General features: G+C 42.5%; 1 protein-coding gene across 1 annotated transcript in view; it reads right to left on the minus strand.

Moving 5' to 3' along the window:
- Positions 1-25,843, minus strand: part of LOC144504826 (ribosomal protein S6 kinase alpha-2) — a 204,106-nt gene that overhangs the window by 103,987 nt on the left and 74,276 nt on the right. Inside the window, exons 4-8 of the mRNA XM_078230580.1 lie at positions 15,506-15,586; positions 12,798-12,877; positions 12,029-12,135; positions 2,123-2,160; positions 1,847-1,989 (exon numbers count right to left, since the gene is read on the minus strand). Of these exons, the coding sequence (XP_078086706.1) occupies positions 1,847-1,989; positions 2,123-2,160; positions 12,029-12,135; positions 12,798-12,877; positions 15,506-15,586 (449 nt within the window). The remainder of the gene's footprint in view (positions 1-1,846; positions 1,990-2,122; positions 2,161-12,028; positions 12,136-12,797; positions 12,878-15,505; positions 15,587-25,843) is intronic.

A 25,843-nucleotide genomic window follows, 5' to 3' on the forward strand; every position in this document is an offset into this window, starting at 1 on the left:
CCCATATCATCACACTGTTGGCTTGGGCAGATTGTTTTGTTTACAAACATTTTTCAATGGAGTGGGAAGGAAAGTGGAGTTACTATCTTCTGGGCTGTCTTTTGTGCATCAGGAGCCAGTCCCCAAAGATAGTAACCCCCGATCTTCCTACATGCCTGTTTGCCGAAACCCACCATTCCCACCTTCCTGTCCCTAAACCCCGACCCAATACCCTGGAATTACCTTGATCCAGGATCCAAGGTGTCCTCTTCTTGGGCCTGTGTGCAGTCTTGGCTGCAAACAGTAGTGTGCTCTTTGCACTGCCGGAACTCTTGGAAGCTGCTGGCCAAACTGACTGGCTGGCAGCTTGCAAGGAAAAGACCTCCTCCTCAGTGAGGGACAGATGTCCCAGTGGCCAACAGTTTGACACGCCTGCAGCACCTTATGGTTGCAATGCAGGCTGGCATGAAGCGAGTTGCCTCTATTCTGACTTCACATCTGGGAGGAGGAGGGATGAGCTGTTCACACCCCCATAATATACAGCCCTTTGTCTTTTATATATGGTATGATGGAAGAATAAAAGGGTCATGTGGCCTGTTCTGCATTTGACCTGACAAGCCTAGGTTTTATTTTTGTTAAAAATTAAAGTGGGGCTGGGGGTGGGGGTTGGAGGGGGGGCGGGTGGGGAGATTTCAAGGTATTCATACCTGTAAACAATCACCCAAGAAGCTGTGTTGAGGGTGGGTAAACTCTTAACCTCCAAGTTACAGAAAGGTGTGAGGAATGCCAGATTTAGTAGCTGGTTATACATTAATCTGGGTTGGAGAATGATGTTGAACTGCTGGGGGTTAGCCACTTTGCATTTCTACCTGAATACAAGACCCATACGATTCACAATGCTTTGAAGATAGGCTTTGAGATGGGTAGATACTAAATGAGCTGGTCTGGTGTCAAGTTACAGGTTTTCATAAAAATATAATTGAACGTCACAGACAGGGTGGCTCTGCATGAATCCAAGAGAGGGAGGGAACAGAGATGGAGACAACAAGTCTCTATTATACATGAGGCAAAATATGGGTGGGAGCTCACACTTGGTTCGAAGAAACCAAGGTTGTGTGGGTTTAAACAAAACTGGAAGATTAGCTTTGCTTTGACTAGAGGCAGGGATCTCCAGGTTAATCCATACCATGAAAGTCAGTTCGGGGATTAGACGTTATCTGGCTGGAAAGGAAAAATGAACAAAGTATCACTTTGGACTCACTCTTGAAGAATGAAATGCCCACTTAAGGGACAGAGTTAAATATAAATGTAGAGGGAGATTTTCAATCATTTTAAATGTTAAAGGAAATGCCTTTTCTGAATATAGAATATAAATTGCCGACTGAAATAACATTTCGTCAATATTACTTTTAGTTTGTGGATTACAGTAAAAGACTTAAAAGTTGAAATCTTGTGTAATCCTTTCAGCCTGGAAATTCAAATTACTTCTTAAAAAGTATCAGTCTATGGGGATCATAACAACCATACTCCAGAAAATTCTGGCTTTCATTTTGATGCTAAATTTAATTAAGCAGCAGTTTAATTTCTTTCATACCAGGTCAGATGTCAGATTGCAGAAAGATCTCAATTCTCAGTTGTCATCAGTGTGTGCTGATTTTACCTCATTCACAACCAGCCTCTCATACTTATTCATCAAACTTTGCTCAAAAAAATACCATAAGTTAACTGTCAGCAATGTATTTTTCAATCGAGAATCAATTACTGTCAACCTTTGGCTGCACCCTTAGAAAAAAATACATAGAGAAAGACATGCCAGTAAATCATATCCCTTTTCCCATTATTAACAGAGGAAGGTTATTTCACTCACCATTAAAACGCCAAAGGACCACCAGTCTGCACTCTGTGCATGGCCACGCCGGTTCACTACCTCAGGAGCCATATACTCTATTGTCCCACAGAAGGAATAGGCTCTCTTGTCATGGTCGACAGCCTCCTTGCTGAGCCCAAAGTCTGAGCAATAAGGATAACTGTTAGTATGGCTGGAATCTTGTCAAACTATCAGAAATGATGTGTTGAACTCAAATGTTCAATTGCAATGCTGCTTGGTTTGATCCTCATCAAATTTAATATAAATTGCACTCACCTGTTATTTTAATGTGACCATCTTCATCCAGCAGAATACTGAAATATAAACAGCAGTAAAATGGAATGAAAAATCCCTCCATACAAACAAAACTTGAAACCCACCTTCATATTTGAAAGGTGGACAATGAAAGACACAGGCCGGAATTCTCCCAGCTTTCTGCGCTGCTCAGGTAACGCAGCGTGCCGGGAAACATTAGCGGTGGCCGTTTCACGGGATTTGTGCTGGGCGCCCGAGCCTCCGCATGAATCCCAGGCCAAGTTTTTGATCACCTCTGTGCCAATTATCATATTGAAGTATGCATTTCAATGGTTAGCAGGCCTAGGACGGTATTCTCCGGACCCGCCAGCATCTCCCTCCCCCCGTTGGGAGTGGTTCCCTCCAGGAGGAATAGGCCCCACCCCCTGCTTTCCAGAGTAGAATCCCACTGAGGCTTTCTGCAGTGCTCAAAGTGTTGGAAATTCGCTCTGGCAAGTATGCTAAAAGTACGTGGGAATTACTCACGTTTTCCCACATGCTGGGAACTTAAGATTTTTTGGGGGAGAATTCCGGCCACAATGTATTTTGACAATGATGGTCGCAGGAATATATAACTAGCACCAAGTACAGATTCTAGTCATTTTTCAGATGAATTCTGGGCTTCAAAGTTAGGTGAAGTGTAAGTGATTATTGGCCTGGCCTAACAGAGCACAGAAATCCTCCCTGACAGGATTAACTCTGTTTCCATTACTAATGCTAGACAAGAGATGGCAAGAGGTGCAATTAATGTCTTCTTTCAATGCTTTCAGCCAACTGATGTCTCACTGACTCTGAATCTTCAGCATCTGTCACACTGTTAAGATGAGGGTAATTTATTACTGAGGGTGGATAAAGACATTTTAGATTATATGTTGTGAGCGTGAGCGAGTTGCAATTCGTAAGCTCTCTTCCATTTCTCAGAAGCAAAAACATCTCAATTTGCTGAATGGTTATTTGATTGTTGTTAGTGTTGGCCTCTAACTTCCAATTCAGAAGCTTGTGGATGCAAACTCCAATCCAGAATATCAGCACATAATCCAGGCTGAAACTTCGAATATAAGGGACTTGGAGAGATTGTGAATCGTCAGAATCCACCATTGAAATGAATCATTAAACTGAGGTCTCGTCTGTCAGTTCAGGCAGACAAATCCATGTAAAATACTGAAATCTTGGGCTGTATTTGCACCTTATCATCACCCTGATGGCATTAGTTTAATAAGAACATTATTGTTTATCACATTTGCTGTTTGCAAAATGATTTTCATGCTTACTTACAAATCAACAGTGGCAACATCCCAAAAATGATTTCACAAACTCCTGGAATCCCTACAGTGCAGGAGGGGGCTATTCAGCCCATCGAGCCTGCACCAACTACAATCCCACCCACGCCCTATCCCCACGTATTTACCCTGCTAATTCCCCTGACACTAAGGGGCAATTTATCATCACCAGTCAACCTAACCTGCACATCTTTGGAATGTGGGAGGAAACTGGAGCACCTGGAGAAAATCCACGCAGGCATGGGGAAAATGTGCAAACTCCACAGACAGTCACTTGAGGCCGGAATTGAACCCGGGTCCCTGGAGCTGTGGGGCAGCAGTGTTAACAATTGTGCCACTGTAGAGATTTTATGTATCCAAAGGACTGGAAAGATGTATGCCCTGATTTTAACTCTGGGTCAGCTTTGGGTGGCTGAGTTTTCATTTCAGTTTGCTTTTCACCAGTTTAAGCCAAAAACGGATTCAGAGAATGATAACTCTGGCCCTTATTACATCTCACTGATGAGTTTCATACTGGATTGGCTGACACAGCCAGAAACCTAGCAAATTCTGGGGACTAATTTTCTGTGGATTAGCCAGAAGCCTATTTGAAGTGGAACCTCTTCTCAGGCTGGTTTTGCGATTTCATTGCTACAAGAGCAGCTTTGGTCAGAAGTGTGTTGCAAACAAGATACAGGTTTTTCAAGCTTTCCTTGAGATACACGCATAGATTTTAATTCCAGCCTTAATTTTATATCTGAGTGAGTTCTGGACAGGTAAACTTTTGTTTCAGTTGAACAAACATCTGAAGTGCCCCATCGAATCAGAAGTCAAATGGTCATTGGATAAACATATGGATGATATTGGAATAGTGTAGGTTAGATGGGCTTTAGATTGGTTTCACTGGTCGGCGCAACATCGAGGGCCGAAGGGCCTGTACTGCGCTGTAATGTTCTATGTTCTATATTAAATTGCAAATCTCAGCGAATTGGGAGATATAGTTAATACCGAGAAAGACTGTGACAAAATACAAGGCGATATTAATAAGCTTGAAGAATGGGGGTATAAATGGCCAGTGAGTTTTAATGTAGATAGAAACGACGGGGTGTGTTTTGATATGAGGCTACAAATGGCTTACAAAATAAGAGTTTATATGGGGTAGAGAAAGAAAGGGTGTATCTTCACAAATCACTGAAAGTAGCAACTCAAGTTAACAAGGACATAAAAATGCCATTAAAACATTGACTGGGATTCTTCCAGCCAGGAGACACCAGCAGGAGGCATTTAGCGAATGCTGGTTGCAAGTCCCCGAGTGCGATTTTTTGGCACAATCAGCTCCGTACCAATTATCACATGGAGAACTACCAAACAGATCTGGCCATGTTATTTTTAATGCCAGCCTGCTTTCCTTTCTCAGCCTCAATGGAGGCCTCCAGAAACTCGCCACGGGACGCAAAATGAGAATACAATGAGAATTGTAGGGACTGAGTTAAACATACAGAAATACTGCAATGCTCAGTACTCACATTTGCTTTCTCAACATCTTTTGAACAAGGGTTCATTAACAGTACCAATGCAGAACAGTGAGATGCTGCAAGGTCAAAGCTAAAGTATCTCTCATCCTTAGTAAGATATGTTGGCCTCCCGAGTATTCACAGTATGAGAAACATACACATGGGCTCAATTGATTGTCTTGATGCTCCAGAGAGTTGGCCACTCTAGAAATAGGAGCAGGAGTGAACCATATTGGTCTTTGAGCCTGCTCCGCCATTCAGTATGATCACAGCTGATTTTGGGCTTCAACTCGACTTTCATGCTCAATCCCTATGCCTCTTAATACCCTGAGAGACCAAAAGCTATCTCAGCTTGAAATGTATTCAACAATAGGGTCCACAACCCTCTGGGTAGAGAATTCCAAAGATTCACAACCCTTTGAGTGAAGTCATTTCTCCTCAGTCCAAAACAATTGTCTCCTTATCCCGAGACTGTGCCCATGTTTTAGACTCTCTGGTCAATGCAAATAATCTCAGTTTCCATCCTATTAAGCCTCCTTAGAATTTTACAGGTCTCAATGAGATCACAGCTCATTCTTCTAAACTCAAAGAATATAGTTCCAATTTATTCAGCCTTTCATCATAGGACAACCCTCATCCCACGGACTAATTTAGTGAACGCTCGCTGTACCACCTCCAATACAAGTATATCCTTTCTTGAGTGTGGAGGCCAAAACTGCACAAGTATACCTGATGTGGTCTCACCAAAACCTGATACAATTGTACCAAAACTTATTTATTCATATGCTCCAACCCTCTTGCAATAAAGGCCAACATGCTACGTGCTTGCTGCATCTGTTTGCTAACTTTCTGCTGTTCCTAGTATAAGCATACTCACGTCTCTTTGAACATCAACACTGACAAGTTTCTCACCATTTAAAAAATATTCTGCTTTTTTATTCTTAGGATTAAAGTGAATAACTTCACACTTCCCTATACTCCATCTGCCATCTGGTTAACTACTCACTTAACCTATCCATATCTCTGAATCCTCTCCAGGCTCTCTTTACAGCTTGCCTTTCTACCTAGCTTGGTATCATCAGCAAACTGTTCCAGCCTTGTACCAGAGTCCCAAGTTACTTACAAAGACAGACTAGATCCCAACAATTTTCTATTTTGGCATAAATGTGAGAATAGGATGCTTCACTCCAGGAGTAATTCCACTGACAAATTAGAGATCTTTTATAATAAAACAAACTTAATTAAATAACACAGTTTAAATATAACTCAAACAAATGAAGCAGCTTAACTATTACTCATTGAACAATATTTAAACATGAGAAGAAACAAGTCTAATTTCTAACTTATCATTGTTTAAATTCCAAATAAGCAACTACTTCTTGCAGAATCAAAAACCACTTTAAATATAGTTAGCAATCAGAAAAATAGGAGGCGATTCTCCAAAAAGTGCTGAATTGGTGGAAAAACTGTTCCAGATCACGACTGTTTTCTCAGTTCAACTTCACACTCGAATCTCCCCACTCTGTGCACTGCAGAGGTCCCAATCGTGAATATCATTAAAAACCCGGGGGGGGGGGGGGCTTATTCACGCTGGAATCTGACAGTTCTGGAACTCTGCGCATGCTCGATTGCTGGCCAGCCAGGGAACCCTGCAGTGCTGGCCCTCCAAACCGCCCCCCCATGGCCCGATCGTGGCCCCCACAACAATCCACGGGCCGGCCCTGACCCCCGCCCCCACAGCAGTGACAATCGCCCCCCACCTCCCTCACTCCGGCAGACCAAGGTACACAGGTTGGCACTGCTCGGGTGTCCATTCCCAGGGGGCACCACTCCTTGGGCACTTTGCCCCTTGGGCAATGCCAGGAGGCACAGGCTGGCACTGCTAAGGTGCCCATTCCCAGGGGGCACCACCCCCACCCCCCGACCTCCTGGGGGGGCCCCGATTGCCCCCCCCTTCATTCCAGCGGGGTCTCCCGCTAGTTCCCCGAACATGGGAAGCTACTCTAAATCCCGCCGGAATGAAGTACTCCTGGCAGAATGGGAGATTCAATCAGGACCAGCAAGTTCCTAATAATGAAATGTAAAACATATTTAAAATACATTAAAAAAAGATTCAAATGACTTACCTGTCTTCCCGCCAGTTTCCAGCGTGGTCTGGTCTCTGACTATTCTCCGGCTCTGGGAGATGCGCATGCGTTCCCGGTGCATGCGCAAATCCCGGAACAAGGCTGACAACGTGCATCTCCCACCCTGACCCGCCAGAAAAGTTACGGGTTATGATGGGAGAATAGTATCAATAGTAGTCAGTCTTGAAGCTTTCAGAGAGAGTTTGTGGTGAGAGCAGCTTTCAGACCTCTGTCTTTAAACAAACCCCAGCCAGAACTCCATGATGTTTTCTCTCTGCTACATACCTAGTTCCTCCCATTGACCACATTGTCACATGACCCTGTCAATCCAAACCCCCTTCCATTTCTTTAATTAAAAACCCCAGGAGATCTTTCCCTTTTGTAAACTGAAGTCTATCAGCTCTCTCCTAAATAAACACTACATGGCTAAAATGACTAACTATCCTGCTTTCCCAGGATCTAAGCTGCATTCCTACTGGCCATACCGACTGCCTGTAGGAAAAGAATGAACTTAAAAAAGGTCCCCTGAAATATAAAATATATCCATAGCACACTAATGTCACAACTTAAATACATTACTCTCTGTCTCCTCATCAAAGTTACTAATATGGATTGTAAATAGCTCAGACCCCAGCACTGATCCTTGTAACACTCCACTATTCACTGACTGCCGATTTGAACAAGCCCCGTTTATGACCATTCTCTGTTTCTTATCCATTAACCAATTCTCTCTCCATGCTGAAAGACTAGCCCCAACTTCATGAGGCCTTATCCTAAATATTAGATCTTTGTGTGGCACCTCATTGAATGCATCCCTGGAAGAAGCCATCCTCACAATTCCCTGGGGCATCAACTCATTGATGCTCGAAATGGACTCCTCCTTTCTCTCTGTGCTTGTGGACAGTGTGCAGGAAAGGCCTGCAAGTACATTGCAGACTTTTAGCCTTCCCTCAATTATTATCCTTTTCATCAAAAGCTCTCGGAACACAGCATCTGTTCCAGGTAAGCTAAGCTTAGAGAGTAACGCTTTCTAACACAGACTCTCCACAAAGATATCCACCACTACAAACTGCTCTGCTGATTTGTTAGATGTGAGTCACCATGTGAAAACTCTACTCTCTCATTTGTCTCAATTGACTGTGAATATTTGAGTTGGTGAATGTTAAACATGAATCGTCAGACAGTGCACCCTCAGAAAGAATCAGGAAGAATCACTTTTGGTGAACGTGAGTAAAGTTGAGCCCTAACATCTGGGAGAGCCGCTGAGAGATCTCTGTCCTCCTCCTCATATTTTTCCCCATCATCCTCCTCTGAGGATGTAGACAGCTCTTACATTTCCTCAATTTATCTCCTTTGCGATTGCCAAGTTGTGCAAGGCCCAGCAGGCAGCAACAATCCTGGACACCCTCTGTGACACACATTGCAATGCTTCGCTGGCCTGGTCAAGGCATCAGAAGCACATTTTGAGCAATTCTATGGTCTGCTCTATGACTGTCCTTGCTGACCTGTGTGCAGCATTGCAATACTCCTCTGCAGGGCTGTGGGGCCCTGGTAACATAAGCCAGCAGCATGAGTCACGACACCTCTCTGGGAAACAAGCACACACCTGCATATTTTTTTCCCCGTGGTCATAGACAACTTGAATGTTCAGGAAGTGAAACTCCTTCTGACTGACATTTAATGAATATTCATGATATGCAAATCAACATAAATAGGCTCCTGCCGTCAGGCAGCTGATGCCCGCTCCACCCCTGTCACACTGCACAAACATGCCAATGTTGGAAAATGAAGATTTCAGCTCTTGCCTAATGAAGTCCCCAGCCTGCCACATTTCCAGCTCTAACAGGCACTAGTAATTACTACCCAAAGAGTCTGCAAAGGGATGATAGGTTCAGTGAGCAAGTAAAAAATTGGCAAATGGAGTATAGTGTGGGAAAATGTAAGAATTCCCACGTTGGTAAGAAAAGCAGAATATTGTTAAATGGAGAAAGGCTGGAGAATGCTGTCATGCACAGGGATCAGGATGTGCTCATGCGTTAATCATAAGTTAGCATGCAGGTACAGCAAGCAATTAGGAACATAAATTGAACATAGGCCTTTATTGCAAGGGGATGGAGCATAAAAACAGGGAAGTCTTGTTACAACCAGCCAAGGTGTTGGTGAGACCACATCCAGAGTAATGCGCACAGTTTTAGAATCATAGAATCATAAAATCCCTACAGTGCAGAAGGCGGCCATTGGGCCCATAGAGCCGGCACCGACCACAATTCCACCCAGGTCCTATTTCCCACAACCCCACACACCTACCCAGCTAATCCTCCTGATACTAGGGTCAATTTATCATGGCCAATCAACCTAATCCGCACATTTTTGGACTATGGGAGGAAACCGGAGCACCCAGAGGAAACCCACGCAGACACGGGGAGAGAATGTGCAAACTCCAGAATTGAACCTGGGTCCCTGGCGCTGTGAAGCAGCAGTGCTAACTACTGTGCCACCGTGATCTCCTTATTTAAGAAAGGACATAGTTGCCTTGGAGACAGTTGAGAGAAGGTTCACTATGTTGATTCATGGAACGAAGGGGCAGTCATTCTGAGGAAAAGTTGAGCAGGTTGGGATCATACAAACTGAACTTCAGAAGACTGAGGCATAATCTTATTCAACATATAAGATTCTGAGAGGTATTAACTGGGTAGATGCTGAGAGAATGTTCTGCCTCGTAGGAGAACGTAGAACCTGGCGGCAGTTTCAGAAGAAGCGATCGCCCATTTAAGACAGAAATGAGGAGGAATTTTAATTCCCAGAGGGTCATTAATCTATGAAGTTCTCTACCCAGAGGGCAGTGGAGGCTGAGTCATTTAAAAATTCAAGATTGAGTTTGAGAGATTTTTTACCTACAACAGAATTATGGAGGGCAGATAGGAAAGTCCATTTAAGGCCAAGATCAGATCAGCCATTATCTTTTTGAATGGCAGAGCAGCCTTGAGGGACTGAATGGCCTACTCCTATTTCTTATGTTCTTATTCCGTTGAGACTGCCACTTCCAGACTTCCAAAAATAAGACAGTATGTGGATTTTTCCAATTTATATACCTCACACCAAACAAGAAGGATCAAAATTGTGGCCATTACAAAACACGTTGTTTGCGTGGTCATAATGTACTTTTCTACAAGTTCAAATAAAAAAATAATAAAATTTTAAAGAGCAAAAAAATTATACCCAGTCTAATAACAAGGTAGAAAACCAAATGAGGGACTTGGATAGTTAACATAAATGGTAATGGATGTCTGGAAGTGATTATAGACAAGAATCTAATCACTGCTTTTCATGATCAACTGAAAGAAGTGCAATAATTTTTAATCATCATTTGAATCCTGAAGTTAGATACACTTTAGTACCAGTTATTGAATTATAATGCAGTCAAGCACTTCTTATCTAAACCAATAAAACCGAGTTCACTTTACATAAAATTGGGAGGAATGTCTAAAATAAAAGCAAAATACCGTGGATGTTGGAATCTGAAACAAAAACAGAAAATGCTGGAAAATCTCAGCAGGTCTGACATCATCTGTGGGGAGAGAATAGAGCCAACGTTTCGAGTCTAGATGACCCTTCGCCAGAGTCATCCAGACTCAAAACGTTGGCTCGACTTGCTCCCCACAGGTGCTGTCAGACCTGCTGAGATTTTCCAGCACATCCTGTTTGTGTGGGAGAAATGTCTGTTGGCTGCACCTCATAGTAGAAATGCAGCAACATCTATTTGATACGTAATGCTGTTTGCAGCATTAGAAGAGTTGTATTTAGCCACATGACTGTGGGAGCCAGCACACAGATGTCACCTTCCCTTGGTTCAAACTAGGCCGGCACCAATATAAAACAAACTACAGCTTGTTCAACATCATTTACAGAAGACATTTAACAGACTATCCAGCTTCAAACATTATCAGGTATAAATCAGGTTATTATGTGTTACACATTTCGGCTCAACACCTCGTGCTTCAGAAATGTGTCAGAGACTTTGGAGTAAATTTTAAATGGACAAATAATGATGGGAAAGGATCTTGGAAATTCTGGTATGGAATCCTGGCACATGAAGTTCTAGACCTGATGGTAGGATTTGTTTGTCTCATTGTTAAATATTTTCAATTATTTTATTATAATAACATTGTTTGACTGACAAATAAAAATAACAATGTGTTTTAAAAATTGCAAACACAAACAGAAATTGAAAAATATGGAACTACGGGAGGTCCGATAACATCTGAAAACTAGACTTCAGATTAGATCAAGGATCTGCATCTGAAATATTTACTAAGCTTTTTCCTTTGCAGAACCGTACTGCACATTTCCACTGTCTACTAGTTACAACACTACTACAGTGACTACACTTCAGAGCTTCATTCGTTATGACATTCTGAAGTCATGAAAATTGATAGATAAATACATGTTTTTCTTTCCAGTTTTAGTAATTTTATTGTACTGCCACATTCTTTTATCAAATTTGCACCACTCCAATGCCCACTCCCCCCACCCCGTGGGGGCTAGAGGCTGACAAACAAACTACATGCAAACTACAATGATGCCTTTGCATTGATTGCGATACCAGTGATGACAATGCAGCCAACAACACTCTAGAATGAATAGGGTGGTATCAAGTTAGGAACACAGGAACATAAGAACACAAGAGCAGGAGTAGGCCATTCAGCCTATTAAGCCTGCTAATCCATTGCTAATCATCGATTTCAATGTCTTTTCCTCACACTATCCCCATATCCTTTTGTTGTTTACTGCATTTATGTAATGTGCGCATCAAATTTATGGGCCTGCCCATGAAGACTGGAAAATCCTTGTGTTTGCAATACCACAGAAGACAGACAAATACCACCTTGCCACCCATGTTAAATGAAGTCATGAGTGGAGGGAATTGGAATATTTTGCACACATCATGAAAGCCATTTTCCCTTTGTGAGAGAAAGAAACATATCTTACTTTTCCGGTTTTAAGTCCCTATAAATGATCCCAAGGCCATGAAGGTGGTCTAAAGCCAAGGCCAGCTCAGCTAGATAGAATTTGACATCTTCTTCTGTAAACATCACCTACAGGAAGAAAACCATGCAATTAATGTTTAACTGGCTATTTGGCACGTTAAGGATATTATTCTTCTCAAACCATCAAATCTTTTATAAACCCGAATTCAGTATAGAAGGTTGAAAATGTCAAATAGAAACAGAGTACAATTCTTCAGATAAATTATTTTATTTCAATTGATCCTGGGAGCTGTTCACAATTATTTAAAAGTATCCATAATCATGCAACATCTCCAAAACTGATTTTTTCTGTATTTTGATATTATAAAGAGGAATAATACTATACTATTGAGGCTAAAATTACACAGGCAGTGATTTCAGCAGTTCCACGAGGATTTATTGATGGGTTTATAAAGAGCACACAGAAAGCCATTCAACCCATAAAGTTCATGCTAGTTCCTCTTGGAACAATTCAGTCAGTCCCAATCATCCACTCGATTCCTTGGCTCTGCAAGCTAGTTTGAATCCTAAATTCCATTGCAATGCTCATGATAAAATGGAACTTTTAGATAAGTTGTAAAACCAGGAACACACCTTACTGTTTTGTTGGTTCTAGTGAATATAAAAAAATTTCAGAGCACCATTAGAACAGGAATAGGGAGTTCTCTCATATCTTTACTAACATTTCCCTCTTTCTTGTAATGATGGTGAATAAAATGTTGCCAACATACCTCTTTGGATAGTCTTGTAAAAAGATCACCTCCTCTTAGAAAATCTAAAATCAGATACAATTTTCCTTCAGTTTGGAATGCTGCAGGGGAGACAGAAAGGAATGAAGATGTCTTTTCTGATTTGATTATCTGATTCATAAACATTTTTAAACGTAGAAACAACATGAAGAGAAAGTGATTTTAAGCGAGCAAGTAAATCCAGGGAGAAATTGAGAAAGCAGGGCAAAATAAAATTGGGAAAGTGACCAAATACGGAGTAAATATAACCAAAGAAGTAGGAACGTTTTATTGGCAGGAAGCAGAAATGAGGAAGAACTCTAGCAAAGGTTGGAAAATATCTCTGCACATCCAGGAGACAGTAAAAGAACTATAATGTTAATCAGTGAGCATTTCAATGAGCTAGACATTGGTAGCTTGAGAAAAAAGCAAGCGAACAATAAAGTAAGCATGTAGGTTTCTCAAGATGGTAAAACACAAAGAGAAAATGTTCACTATTTACAGCAGACCCATCTACATTCTGAACTGAGGGGCCACCAACCAGGATTGCTTTATGGTTCAGGCTGTTGAACAGAAATGATCATTCTGGGTCCAATTTTTGCAACGTGCCAGGAAATTCGGGGGAATTAGAAGATAGACATTGAGCTGCAAATCTCCAGAATTTACTGGTCAGGCTACACTGATTCACTGTCTGCTTCGCACAATAGCATCCATGTTATTTTCAGGAACTTGCTGGATTTGCAGATTAATTGTCCATTAAACTTGCCACAGAAAGTTAAAGCAAGAATTTAACAGTGTAAATCTTAATTAACAACATGATAATTGTTATTGCAAAGCCAAACAACCTCCCTGACCCAGAAAGGGTTTAAATCAGTTTAAATTGTTCAAACTCATTGTTACATGTTCGGGTTTAAAAAAAATTTTCCTTTCTGCATTTAAAAAAATCTGTTAATCTAATATTTCTATCTTTCCCTTTATTTCACTTTCTAAGCCTGATTTCCCCTCCAATTCGACTATTTCTCTTGTTTCTTTCTCTTCCTCATCCATAAATCTGATTGGTTCAGAGATGGTCTCACTGTTCATTAGGCTTTTTTAGAAGTTAATTTGACGGGATGTGGGCATCGTTGGTTGGGCCAGCATTTCTAAGTTGTCCCTAATTGCCCTCCATTTCACAGGCCACATTCACATTGCTGTGGATCTGGAGTCACATGTGGGCCAGACCAAGTAAAGGTAGCAAATTTCCTTCCCTAAAGGACAGATGAGTTTTTACAACAATCGACAATGGTTTCATGTCATCATTAGACTTTTAACTCCAGACTTTCATTGAATTCAAATTTCACCATCTGCTGTGGCGGGATTTGAACCCAGGTCCCCAGAGCTTGCCCTGGGTCTCTGGATTATCAGTCCAGTGACAATACCACTATGCCACTGCCTCCCCCATAGGATTCCAGAAGTCCTGTTTCTCTCTGAGTTGAGCTCCGGTCTACTGACTCTGACATTAATCATGCAAGTTTTAAACAGTAAACAGGTCCGCCAATTGCTAATGAAGCCAAGATGTGAAAGTAGCCTGGGCTTCACATTCAACTCTCTGCATAGGATAGCCGGCACCCTGCCTGCTCTGAACATATGCTGAGGGGGAGATTTGATCTTATTGGTAACATTATATAGAGAAAGGAACAATGGGATTTTAGTTGTGTCGATTACCAGATTCAATTCATGGTCATATGATCCATCACGTGTTAAGTTAATGAATGGGAAATTGAGCTGGCTGCAAATTAGTCCCCAATTTCTAGTACATAGACCAGTCAAGCAATGCTGACAGCTGAGATCATTTCCGTTTAAAAATTTCATCTAGATCTTTAAATATTGGGTTAATAAGTGAAAGATATCATTCAATGTAAATTGGTGTAAAGTAATTTGAATTCGATTCCAACAGAGGGAGTTTGTTAAATATAGCGGTGATGCAGTCAGCTGGTGAGGGCAGAGGTTAAATAGAAACATTAATGAAACAAAACGCCTCATTCCGGTGAATATCTACAGTTGGAAGTGAATAACATTTTAGCTGAGATCTGGGCATGCATCAACTGCAGCCATTTACAATATTACTCAGACCCTATTCAAAGGAACAGGAAGGTAATGTGCTTTTTCATAACCTAGTCACTTAAAATGGTAAGTTAGCAAACAAAGATCATTCAAGATGCAGGGAATTTCAATTAAGAAAAATGCTGAGGGAAACTGGTCTTCTTTTCCTGAGAGAGGTCGAAACTGAACAAACTGAACTGAAGACTTCAAGATGGTTCTCAAGGGCAATTAGGGATGGGCAATAAATGCTGACACCCACATCCCACAAATAAATTTGAAATGTTATGATTTGTTTTGGATCCAAATGGATATAAAAGGAATGGGTGGGATTCTCCAATTTCATCCATGCCCACCCCACTGCAAGTGAGAATGGAGAACTTGACATTCCAGCCAAAGCTCCTTTCACTTTCAGCTGCACCAGAGAATCCCAGCCACGAATGAGGACGGAGATTTTTGGCAAATATATTAGGTTTTAAAATCCGACTAAAACGCCTCCCCTCCTTCTCCCTTAGTTTACACGACTTAACCATTTAAAATCCTTTTTTATTCATCTTGATCATGTGGTGATATTGATGGTAATAATGCTAACCATTCTAATGACTAGTTTGAATGTAAAGCACAAAACTTACCATAGTGCAATTTTACTATGAAAGGATGATTGACTTCAGCCAAAATGTCCCGCTCCATTTTTGACCTGACTCGATCACGCACTGGGGAGACAATGAAGTAACAAATTAACACAGAAGTATCTGTTTTAACTTTATAATCTGCTGTGTTGTACATCGCGATGAATTCTGGTTGAACTCATCAAATGTCTTATCAGCAAAGCCAATAAAATGAGAGTTAATCTTATTTCCCAGGAAGGTGACACAGTAATGTTTCAGATAAGATAAAATCAGAAGGGGTTGTTGGCAGACGGCTAAATCGACACAACACACAAACTACAGGTGCACTTGTACTCAGCCCAATAGCTTTTAAGTATTTGACTTTTTTTTTTACATGCCACAGTAATTTAGGACAATGGGGTTTTTAATGTATTCTAGTCACATTCACAGGTGTAATATTGGAATGAATAGTTTCTATCATTTCAGTGAGAGTTGCCTTCAGTGCATCTCATATCCAGGAGGGCAGCACTCAGTTTGATTGTCAGCTTCTGCTTGACAGAAAGCCATGTAAGGTCACAGGTCAGGTTTTTTACTTCCTGTCCAAATGTAAAAAGGCAGTTTTCTTAATGTAAGGGACTGAGGAAAATTTGTGGGGAAGACATTTACCAGTGTTCTTCGTCCCTTGTGGGTTTCAGTATCATGTTTGCTGAGCAGGTGCTGTGAACAGGATGCTGTTTGTTGAGTGATTTGGGCTGGGCCAATGGGATTGCTCTGGGGGTGGGAGGAAAAAAAGGCGCCAGGAAGTGAAGCAGCTGCAGAGCTGAGGAGGGAGTGTGCAGAAGAGGGACAGCCACGTTTTTGGAGAGAAGCTTTTTGGAGGCAGTAAAAACTCAGTTTGAAGTGAACATTTCTCAGGTAGAACTGCTTGGTCTCTCATGACTGCCGAGGAGGACCGCCTTCAGCGCACTGGACCTGCGTTACTACACAGATAGCTCGCGGCACCTCTGCCTCGTGTGCTTGCTCCATCATCTTCCCTCTCGTAGACCCGTCTGGACTGTGTGTGTGTCGGGGTGAAGTGAGTACTATTAGACAGGAACGGTAACAGAATGTGGTTTTCTTCAGATGTGCACCAACGGATGGGCCCCAACGTTTCAAATTCAAAGTGCTTGGTGATATTCAGAACATTTCTTAGGTTGAAACTGTTAATTGGAAAATCTTCAGTTTGGGATTCTTTACTTGTTTATATCTGCTAATTATATTTGTTATTAAATTTTTTTGTTATTGCGTTTACCTTGTTGTTCCGAACCTTTTCTCATTATAAGGTTTCTCTCAATAACATTTTTGGAGGCACCGCGCTAAACATACTCAAATCCTTTTCATGTAAGCCTGTACTGGCATTTATGGGTAAACAGGAAATTTAGCCAGCTCACCATCAACTGCCAGGAATTCAGGATCCTGTAAATCGAACCGTTAAATAGTAGCCCCGTATAGTGATCAGCAGGGGGTTACATTAAACTTTGGGTGCGATCTTCTTGGCCATTCACGCCAATGCTCTCACTGCAGTGAAGTCGGAGAATTTGGCACCCAGCCAAATCTTTGTTCACCGAAGCGGGATGGGAAAATCCTGCTGGTGTGAACAGCCGTAACATTCCGGCCTTGATTGAAAATAGTCATAGAGGGAAATATTGCTTCTTGTCAGGTTCGAAACTGTCATCAGCAAATATCGACTTTTAAAATCAAAGCTTAGAATGTAGCAGTGGCTTAGTTTATATAATAGGATTAAATGTTGCTGAACATTGTATTATCATCTTTCATATAACATGAATAACAATAAACAGCTTATTGGTTTACAATTGGTTCTATCCCATTATAATGTTTATCAGTCTGTCTTTTGGGAGATAAATGGGAACAAATTTGATGTTACAATATTATGTCGATACAACAAAGAATATCAGCGCTTGAACCCATGACATGCTATAATTTTACAATAAACGGCAGTAAAGGTAGAAATCTAACCACGAGTGGAGGGAGGGGGAAGATCTGCTAATGGGAGAGACCGTATATAAAGGAATTCAAACACAATGGTACATACGCCAAACTTATAACTCTCACATAACCTACAAAAAAAGCTGACACCACAGAAATAGTTCAGAGCATAAATCTAAAGCACTGGAAGGCAAAGAGTTAGAGAAAAAGTGCAATGTGACAAAATGTTAGCATCATCTAAAGCCAAGTCGTGTTCAATACATATTCAATTTTATTGTAGTACACATCGTTGGTGAGCAGGATTCCCTGTTCTCCACCACAACGTGTTTCTCAGTGGCCCACCATTGGGAGGATCTTCCAGTCCTGCCACTTTCAATGGGATTTCCCACTCAATCCACCCCACACTGTCAGGAAACCCATGGTGAGGGTGCACTATTGGCAGAACTGGAAAATCCCACTGGCATGAACAGCCAGACGATCCTGCCTAGTAGTAGGGAAATAAAAGCATGAGATTTATTTTCTGTAGGAGTACGCTGTATCACTTTCCAATATATGACCTGTCACACAGGTACATACATACAAACATACCAATTAGGAGCAGGAGAAGGTCACTCAGCCTCTTGAGCCTGCTCTGCCATTCAATAACATTGTGACTGATCTGATTCAACCCCACATCTCTGTCTACCCCCAAAGGAGTGATTACAAGAACTGTTAGATGAAGTCAGTTGATGAATTCATACCACAGAACAAATCTCTTATGCAATAATACTGAAGAAAATATTGCCAAGAAATTTGATTATGTGTCCATTTCTCAATAAACCCAAAATAACCCAATACGTGCATTCAGAGCCAGACAGCATTACCCACTATACCAATATGGGCATCAAAAGAGGAGTCTAGGGTCCTACCCTGAAACAGGCTATAGCACCTTTTCTCATATAAAGAAGGGGCCTCGTGCCTGTTTGAGGCCATTTTGTTCAAGTGGTGTGTGCTGAGCGCCTTTGGTCCTGTGCTGACTACCAGGTCGGGAAAACCAGGTCTGCACACAGCGTAACCAGGGCTCCTTAATGGGATTTCTGCAGATTGCCATCAAAAATTGAAGTGCTTAAAAAATACTCACCTGAATATGGAGGCAAATAGTGCAGGAGTGGCCCTCTTGGTTGACATTAAAACCATCTTAGCCACGGCAAGTTACCACTCACTCTCCTTCCCCCACAAATCCCCATGTTCCTTACCTGCATGGTTGCCTCCTATCTCCCTCCCTCCCTTCGTCACTACTTCAATCCCTCTTGTAGTTAGCCCCTAACTCCCAGTTACACTGTCCCTCCCGATTGCCTCTTTCACTCCAAGATCTACTTTCAGGAGACAACTGGCAGTGCAACAGACCAAAATTCAAACTGGCTTTGCTGCTGAGCTGTCTGGTGTGATGTTAATGCACCTTTAAGAAAGGTTTTTTTTAAAACATGATTTCTGCAGTTCACAGCTTCAGTGATGTCATTGTTGCCGGCTTGACTGGAAATGTCCTTTTATTGCTACTTAAGTGGCTTAAATGCAGCTGTTTGTGTTTACTCTGGGATTAGTTTTAAGATCCTGCATTGTAAGGAGGATGGTCATGTGTTTTTGGACAGTTTTTTTCATTGCCTGTTTGGAGCTGCAGGTTCGAGTTTTTTTAGTTTCTAGAAGGGACAACAAGCTAAAAAGAAGTGTTTTCCCTCTCTCCCTGTTTTTCTTCGGAAATTCTCTGTTTTCCCTGAAGAGTGAAAATCTGCTGTTGTTGGGGGCTGGACCAGAGTCTGTCTGGTGTTTTGGGAAGTTGTCTTGTCTTCAAATTGTTCGGAGTGAATCCAGAGAACTGTAGACTTCAACCAAAGGACTTAATTTCCATTATCACGTGAGCAGTAGATTTTGCTGTATTGAACTTGTTTAAAGGTTTTTGTCTATGGCAAGGGTTTTGGTTTGATTGGAATATATTAGATATCTTTTTTAAGGGTTATACATTTTCGTGGTTGTTTTGTTTCTTGTTCGTCATTGACAAAAGTTCTTGCTAATTTTCTTATTATACATGTTAACTGTATTCTTAAATAAACTTGGTTTATTTAAGTTCCCTAATGGGTCTTTTCAATCACACACGAAGTGGAACATCTCATGCTTATCCAAGCCAAATTCTAGATGGAAAACTTATGATTCAGGTGGACTTCATAAAACACTTTGGAGTTTCTAACCTGAACCATAACACTGGGGGTATCTAGCCTGTGCCTGAAGCTAGCCAACTTCAGGTGAATGAGGCCTAATAACACCGACATACACATTCCAGAATTCAAATCTTTCTCTGCATTCAGTATTCTTAAACCCATACTTTCAAATAGGAGGGCACACAGGCAAGCCCCAGAATACTCTTCTTGAGGAAGAAGCTGCACTGTAACATATCGTTTGTTTCTTTGGAAAGAAGCACTAAATAAACACACTAATGATCGGAGCTTGTAGAAACCAACAGCTGATCTGAAATGTTTTTGTCAAGTTTGTGCACTACATATACAACGACAGAAAGGAGTTCAGTCTCACTAGAGTAGCGTGGTCCTTGACTGGCCACAAGTTCTGAAGGCCACATGATTGGCAAGGACCCAATGGATTGCTTGGGCAGGAAGCTGAGTCAATCAGCAGGATGGCACTGACCACGGGTCGGGGAGGGAATGGCATTTGGAGCCCAAGAGTTCAGAACAGCAGTCGCATTTGTAGTCTAGTCTTACATCAATGTTCTCGTGTATAATTACTCCGTTGGCAATAAAGCCTTTATAGTTAAACTTACATCAAGTCACCCTCTATTTACTACACCCATTTTCTAAGCAATCTGGCTCTGAGAAATTCTAACAACACTTTTCAGATTATCTGATTGACTGATGCTGACAACCAAAAATGCAAGTGAAAAAAGCTGATGCTTCAAATAAAACTTTCACAAACCTTATAAGGGTTGAATATAACTGTCAGCTGAAAAAGGTTGCCAGCCAGCAAGTATACTGCCCACTCTCCTGATCCATTCTTCCAGAAGTGCCTTTAATCTTGAGGATTTGTTCCCCATCCGTACCATTTCTTTAGCTAGATTTCAGCGGTTCCTGCATTAACTACTCACTCTCTACCTTCCATTGTTTCTCTCATGCAGCGAGCATTAATGGCTGTTGGATTAGGCCTTGCCCTCCTTATATTCACATGATTCCTTCCCAATAATTGATCCATAATTTTATTCATTCATTCCCTCCATATGTGCAACTCCAATCCTTTCCAGTTGCTTCACTAATTTAATCAACCATGTTGAACAGTTAGTTTAGGAAGTAAACTCTTCAGTTTAGTAAGGGCTATATGAATGGTGCAGCTTTTAATTCTCTCAGTGTGATCAGAGTGAAAGGAGGCTTTGAGCTTGTCTCTCCTATACCATGTACTGAGTCACATATTGATTTACTTCATCGGATGTGAGAAGACAAAATCTGAAACTATTTACAGAGAGATGAATTCCTTAACAAAAAAAACAAAATTGCCAATCCTGGAAACCGGAAACAAAAACAGAATTGCTGGAAATTCTTTGTCTCACAGCCCCCGAGGAGAGAGGAACAGAATTTGTGGGTGGGATTTTCTGGTCTCGTGCACCCGCAAGATCATAAATTCCTATCCAAGGTCAACAGATCTTTAAATGGTCTGACAAATTTTCTGTCCCATTTTGGGCAGGATGGGAAAATTCCGCGCAATGTTTCAAGTCTGTTACCTAGCATCAAAATACCTTAACCCCTAATTCTGTTTTTTTATGGTGGTGGCTCACAGTAGCGAATGCATCCTTTTACAATTGATATTGTAGGCTCCAGCTATCCTGAAGCAATGGGATTCAGGAGAAAATGACATTGGGGAAAGAGCTGTTGTAGTTCATTGGCTCCTCTAGAGACTGGGTGGCAATCCTCCTGCTCTAATTGGATGGAAGTCTCTGTGGTTGCAATAATTCTTTGGTCAGTTACCAGACCCTCAAGGAAGCTCAACTCCACAACACAGAGCAAGCCCCAATTCAGGTTAAATTGGTGTTAGTTTCTATGGCAGAGGGGCTGGCTATCTGGTGTTGGTAATGGGATTGTGACAATGGGAGTGAGAGAACGGTGGGGCGGTTGGTGGTTCGGTGGACATTTATGAACACATGGATCCAGGTCATGGTGAACAACCCTGGGAATACTACTCAGAAAATTCCTTCCATCTTTTCACAAACTCCTGAACTTATTCTCTAGCTCACTATGTTATTGGTTCCCAAGTGAACTATGGTTTCTGATCACATTAATCCTCACATTTTCTACTCTATCGTTATTGTAACAGCTTGTGATTTTGCAAGTAACTTTCCCTCTCTTTTAAATCTTCCCACACGCTTTGTGCAGGGTTGCCCATGAAGAGGGACCATTGCTAACCTGATAGATAACTGAATAAAGGCAGTGGGTAATTGATCCCCATTGTATGGGGGAGAATTTCAAATTCAACCCTCAGTCTGTGCTCAGTTTGCTAATCTCAGCAAGTTAACAGTAAAGCATTGAATTTAGCCTCAGTTCCCTCAGGCTGAGATGCAAATGTAATCTGAGGCGTACGCTCCTGTTAACTGGCCAGTCACCTCTGCTGAAATGTGCATTCGTGGATCTCTTTCTAAATTATTTCATCAACTTTACTAAAATGGCAAAAAGGAGCAGCATCGAGCAACATAGAAAGCTGTCTCAACTTCCAACTGAGATATGGCAACTTCTTCAAGAAGGTTAAGGGGCACTATTCACAATTTCCGATTCCCTATTCTACCAAATTTTGAACCGTTGAATAAATAATTTCACTTCCTACCATTAAAAAAAGGAAAAGACTGGCTCCATACAACAGAGTGACTCTCCACTCCTGCTAGCTGAAGGTGCAATCACCGCTGGCCCGTTGAATCTGGCATGAGGCCAGAACGAGACTCTTGCTGGGCATCAAACCCGTTGTGAGTCTCCCGGCCCACCGTGCCAGCCCCAATCAGATTCCTGCCCAGAGCGGGTGGGAACCTTATTACTATGCATCCTCACTAATGCGACTTCTATTAACAGGCTGGCAGCCCAATTCTCCGGTTTCCTGGGACATGTCCCCCTGCCCACAGTGGGAAGTTCAGCTGGTGCCACACAGTACAAGTCCTGACAAGCATGGACCTGCCACCTTGGACTCTGAGGGGGAGAAAGGAGGTAAGTTATGTGCCCATGAGGGGCTCTGCCACTGCCAGGCTGCAGATGGAGGGTCCACAGGGACATGGGGGGTTGGATGAGCTCGGGCTGGTGGGCAACTGGTTGACCTTGGGACTCTCCCAGGATGGGAGTCTTGCTACTGGACCTCCTCTTCTTGCCCTGGGAAAATGTAGATTACTTTTAGCAATGTGATCCCAGGCAGCTTCCTGTTAAAATTCTTCACTCTTGACTGTGAAACTTTTGAAAATGTTAGGTTCCTTTAATATTCATGCCCCTGGAAACCTAGAAACCAGCAAAATCACAGCAGCACTCCATTCTACAGAAAGGATTCTCTTTGCTCCCTCTCAGAAGCCCCAGGTGTGAGCAGACGTCTATGAAGTCCTCTGCCTGGTGGTAGATGTCAGTTTCACTTGGGAGATTCCCCTTTCAAGCTAGAGTGAGCTGCAGCTTCTGTCTGGTCTCTTTGAACTGCTTTGATTGACAGGAGGCTGTCAGTTCCACTTGCTCCATTAGGATTTGTTTATATATTCACCTTCTGCTCCATTGAGTTTTACGAGGTTGTTTGTTCTGAAGACTTTGGCTCAGTTTTTTCAAGTACATCTTCTTTAACCTTTCATGATACAATGACATGTCTGCACTTGAGATTGCGTTCAGGTCTAGAGCAGGTTGGTACCACTCCCTTGCCATGCTGGCAGGAAACACCCTCCTCTGCTAGGGTGTCCTCTACCAGGGTGTCCACTGTCAAGAGCGGGCCTGAAGGGTGGCCTGAAGGGGATAGGGTCTTTGGTGACCCCACATCGTTGTGTCTCTCCCATTGAGGGTGGTGGGGGAGGGGAGGTGAATTAAGGTGTTGGGCCTCTAACTGTTTGAGGGGGGGTAGTGGGTTGGGCCATCCTCATGTCTGCGGGTTGTGTTTGGGATGGTGGCCTGCTCATTCAGGGGTGGGGGGAGATAGCCTCTTGGTGGTGTGGGCTGGGGGCATTGCCTCTTCTCACTGAGAGGGAGGGGGGGCGCAACATTCCAATGGGGAGGTGCAGGGGGCCTGTACCACGACTCTGAGATTGCGCCCCGATCTCTGTGAAGCCGGGCTGGCCAGCATGTTTTGTGCCATGCATATTTTTAAATAGTTAAGGCGGTTGAATGCTCCCTGAAAGGAGCTGCCAGCACCAGCAGAAAAACCACAGCCCTTTGTTCTTTTTACAGAGAATCGAGGCCAACATCTTTCACGACCTCAGGTTGTTCCAAAGCACTTTGCAATCAACAAAGGATTCTTGAAGCTGTCTGTAGCGACTGTTCTAGTTTTTGAAAACACACAGCCAAGGATCAATCTGATAATGGCCAGATCATTTGCTCTTATGACTTTGATTGAGCGATAAATATTGGCCAAGTCGCTGAGGACAACACCCCTATTCTTCTTTGAAAAAGACACAAGGGATGTTTTATAACCATCTTAGGGAGTTTAGATAGAGCCCTGATTTAAAAGGATGGTACTTTGAGAGTGCAGCATTCACTCAGTACAGCATTAGATTGTCCATGCCCAGTTATAGCTTGTTAAGATATGAAATGTACTTATACCTATACACACACACACACACATTCCCTAACACTCCTGACCTGGTTCCTTGGTGAGGCATCTCCATCCAATTCTTCACTTTTCAGAAATGTATTTACAGGATGTGGGCTTCGCTGGCTAAGCCAGCATTTTATTGTCCATCCCTAGTTGCCCTTGAAAAGGTGAAGGTGAGCTGCCTTCTTGAACTCCTACAGTTCCTGAGGTATAGGTACATCCACAGTACTATTAGGGAAGGAGTTCCAGTATTTTGACCCAGCAACATTGAAGGAAAGGTGATATTTTTCCAAGTCAGGATGGTGAATGACTTGGAGGAGAACCTCCAGTTGATGGTGTATCCAGTTATCTGCTGCTCTTGTCCTTCTAGATGCTAGTGGTCGTGGGTTTGGAAGGTGCTGCCTAAGGAACCTTGGTGAGTTCCTGCAGTGCATCTTGTACATGGTACACATGGCTGCCATTGTTCATCAGTGGTGGTGGGAGTGAATGTGGAAGATGTACCAATCAAGCAGGCTGCTTTGTTCTGGATGTTGTCCATCTTCTTGAATGTTGTTAAAGCAACACCCATCCAGGAAACTGGGGAGTATTCCATCACACTCCTGACTTGTGCCTTGCTGATGGTGGACAGACTCTGGGGAGTGGGGAGGTGAATTACTCACTGTAGGCTTCCTATACTTTGACCTGTTCTGGTAGCTACACTATTTATATGGAGGGTCCAGTTCAGTTTCTAGTCAATGGTAATGTCCACAATGTTAATAGTGGGAGATATAGTGATGGTAATGCCATTGACTGTCAAGGGGCAATGGTTATATCCTCTCTTACTGGAGATGGTCATTGCTTGGCACTTGTGCGACATCAGTGTTATTTGCCACTTGTCAACCCAAGCCTGGATATTGTTCAGGTCTTGCTGCATTTGGATACGGACTGGACAGGGACTGCTTCCATATCTGAGGAGTCATGAATGGTACTGAACATTTTGTAGCCATCAGCGGACATCCTCGCATCTGACCTTATGATGGGAGAAAGGTCATTGATGAAGCAGCAGAAGATGGTTGGGCCGAGGACACTACCCTGAGGAACTCCTGCAGTGATGTCCGAGAATTGAACAGGAAACAGTGCAAATCAGCAGGGCTAAAGGGATGTGCCGCTTAAAAGGTAAGTGACCTCATGAAAGGAGAAATTTCTTTTCAGCAATTGGAAAGACTGGGAGAGGCAGAAGAAGTGGCTAGCTAAAGTCACGAGGTGATAAAAACAAATAAAGAGGCACTGCTCCCCAATCCTGGAGAAGTGAAAGTGCTCACGCTAATTAAGACAAGGAGGTGAGTGAAAGGAGAGCGACTCTATTTGGGAATCGAGGCAGGTTTCACAGATGACAACAGTGCAGTATAACATTGCAAAGGGTGGCAGATGGGGTCAGGTAGATGGTCCAAGTACATGTCAATCGTGCATACTCATATTCCATCCATAGAGCCATAACATTAGAGGAGGCTATTCGGCCCATCAAGTCTATGTCAGCTCCCTGTAGAGCAATTCCGTTAGTCCCATTTACTGGCTCTATCCCCATCACTCTGCAAATTTATTACCTTCAAT

This window comes from Mustelus asterias, chromosome 15 (genome assembly GCF_964213995.1).
Source record: "Mustelus asterias chromosome 15, sMusAst1.hap1.1, whole genome shotgun sequence".
Lineage (NCBI taxonomy): Eukaryota > Metazoa > Chordata > Chondrichthyes > Carcharhiniformes > Triakidae > Mustelus > Mustelus asterias.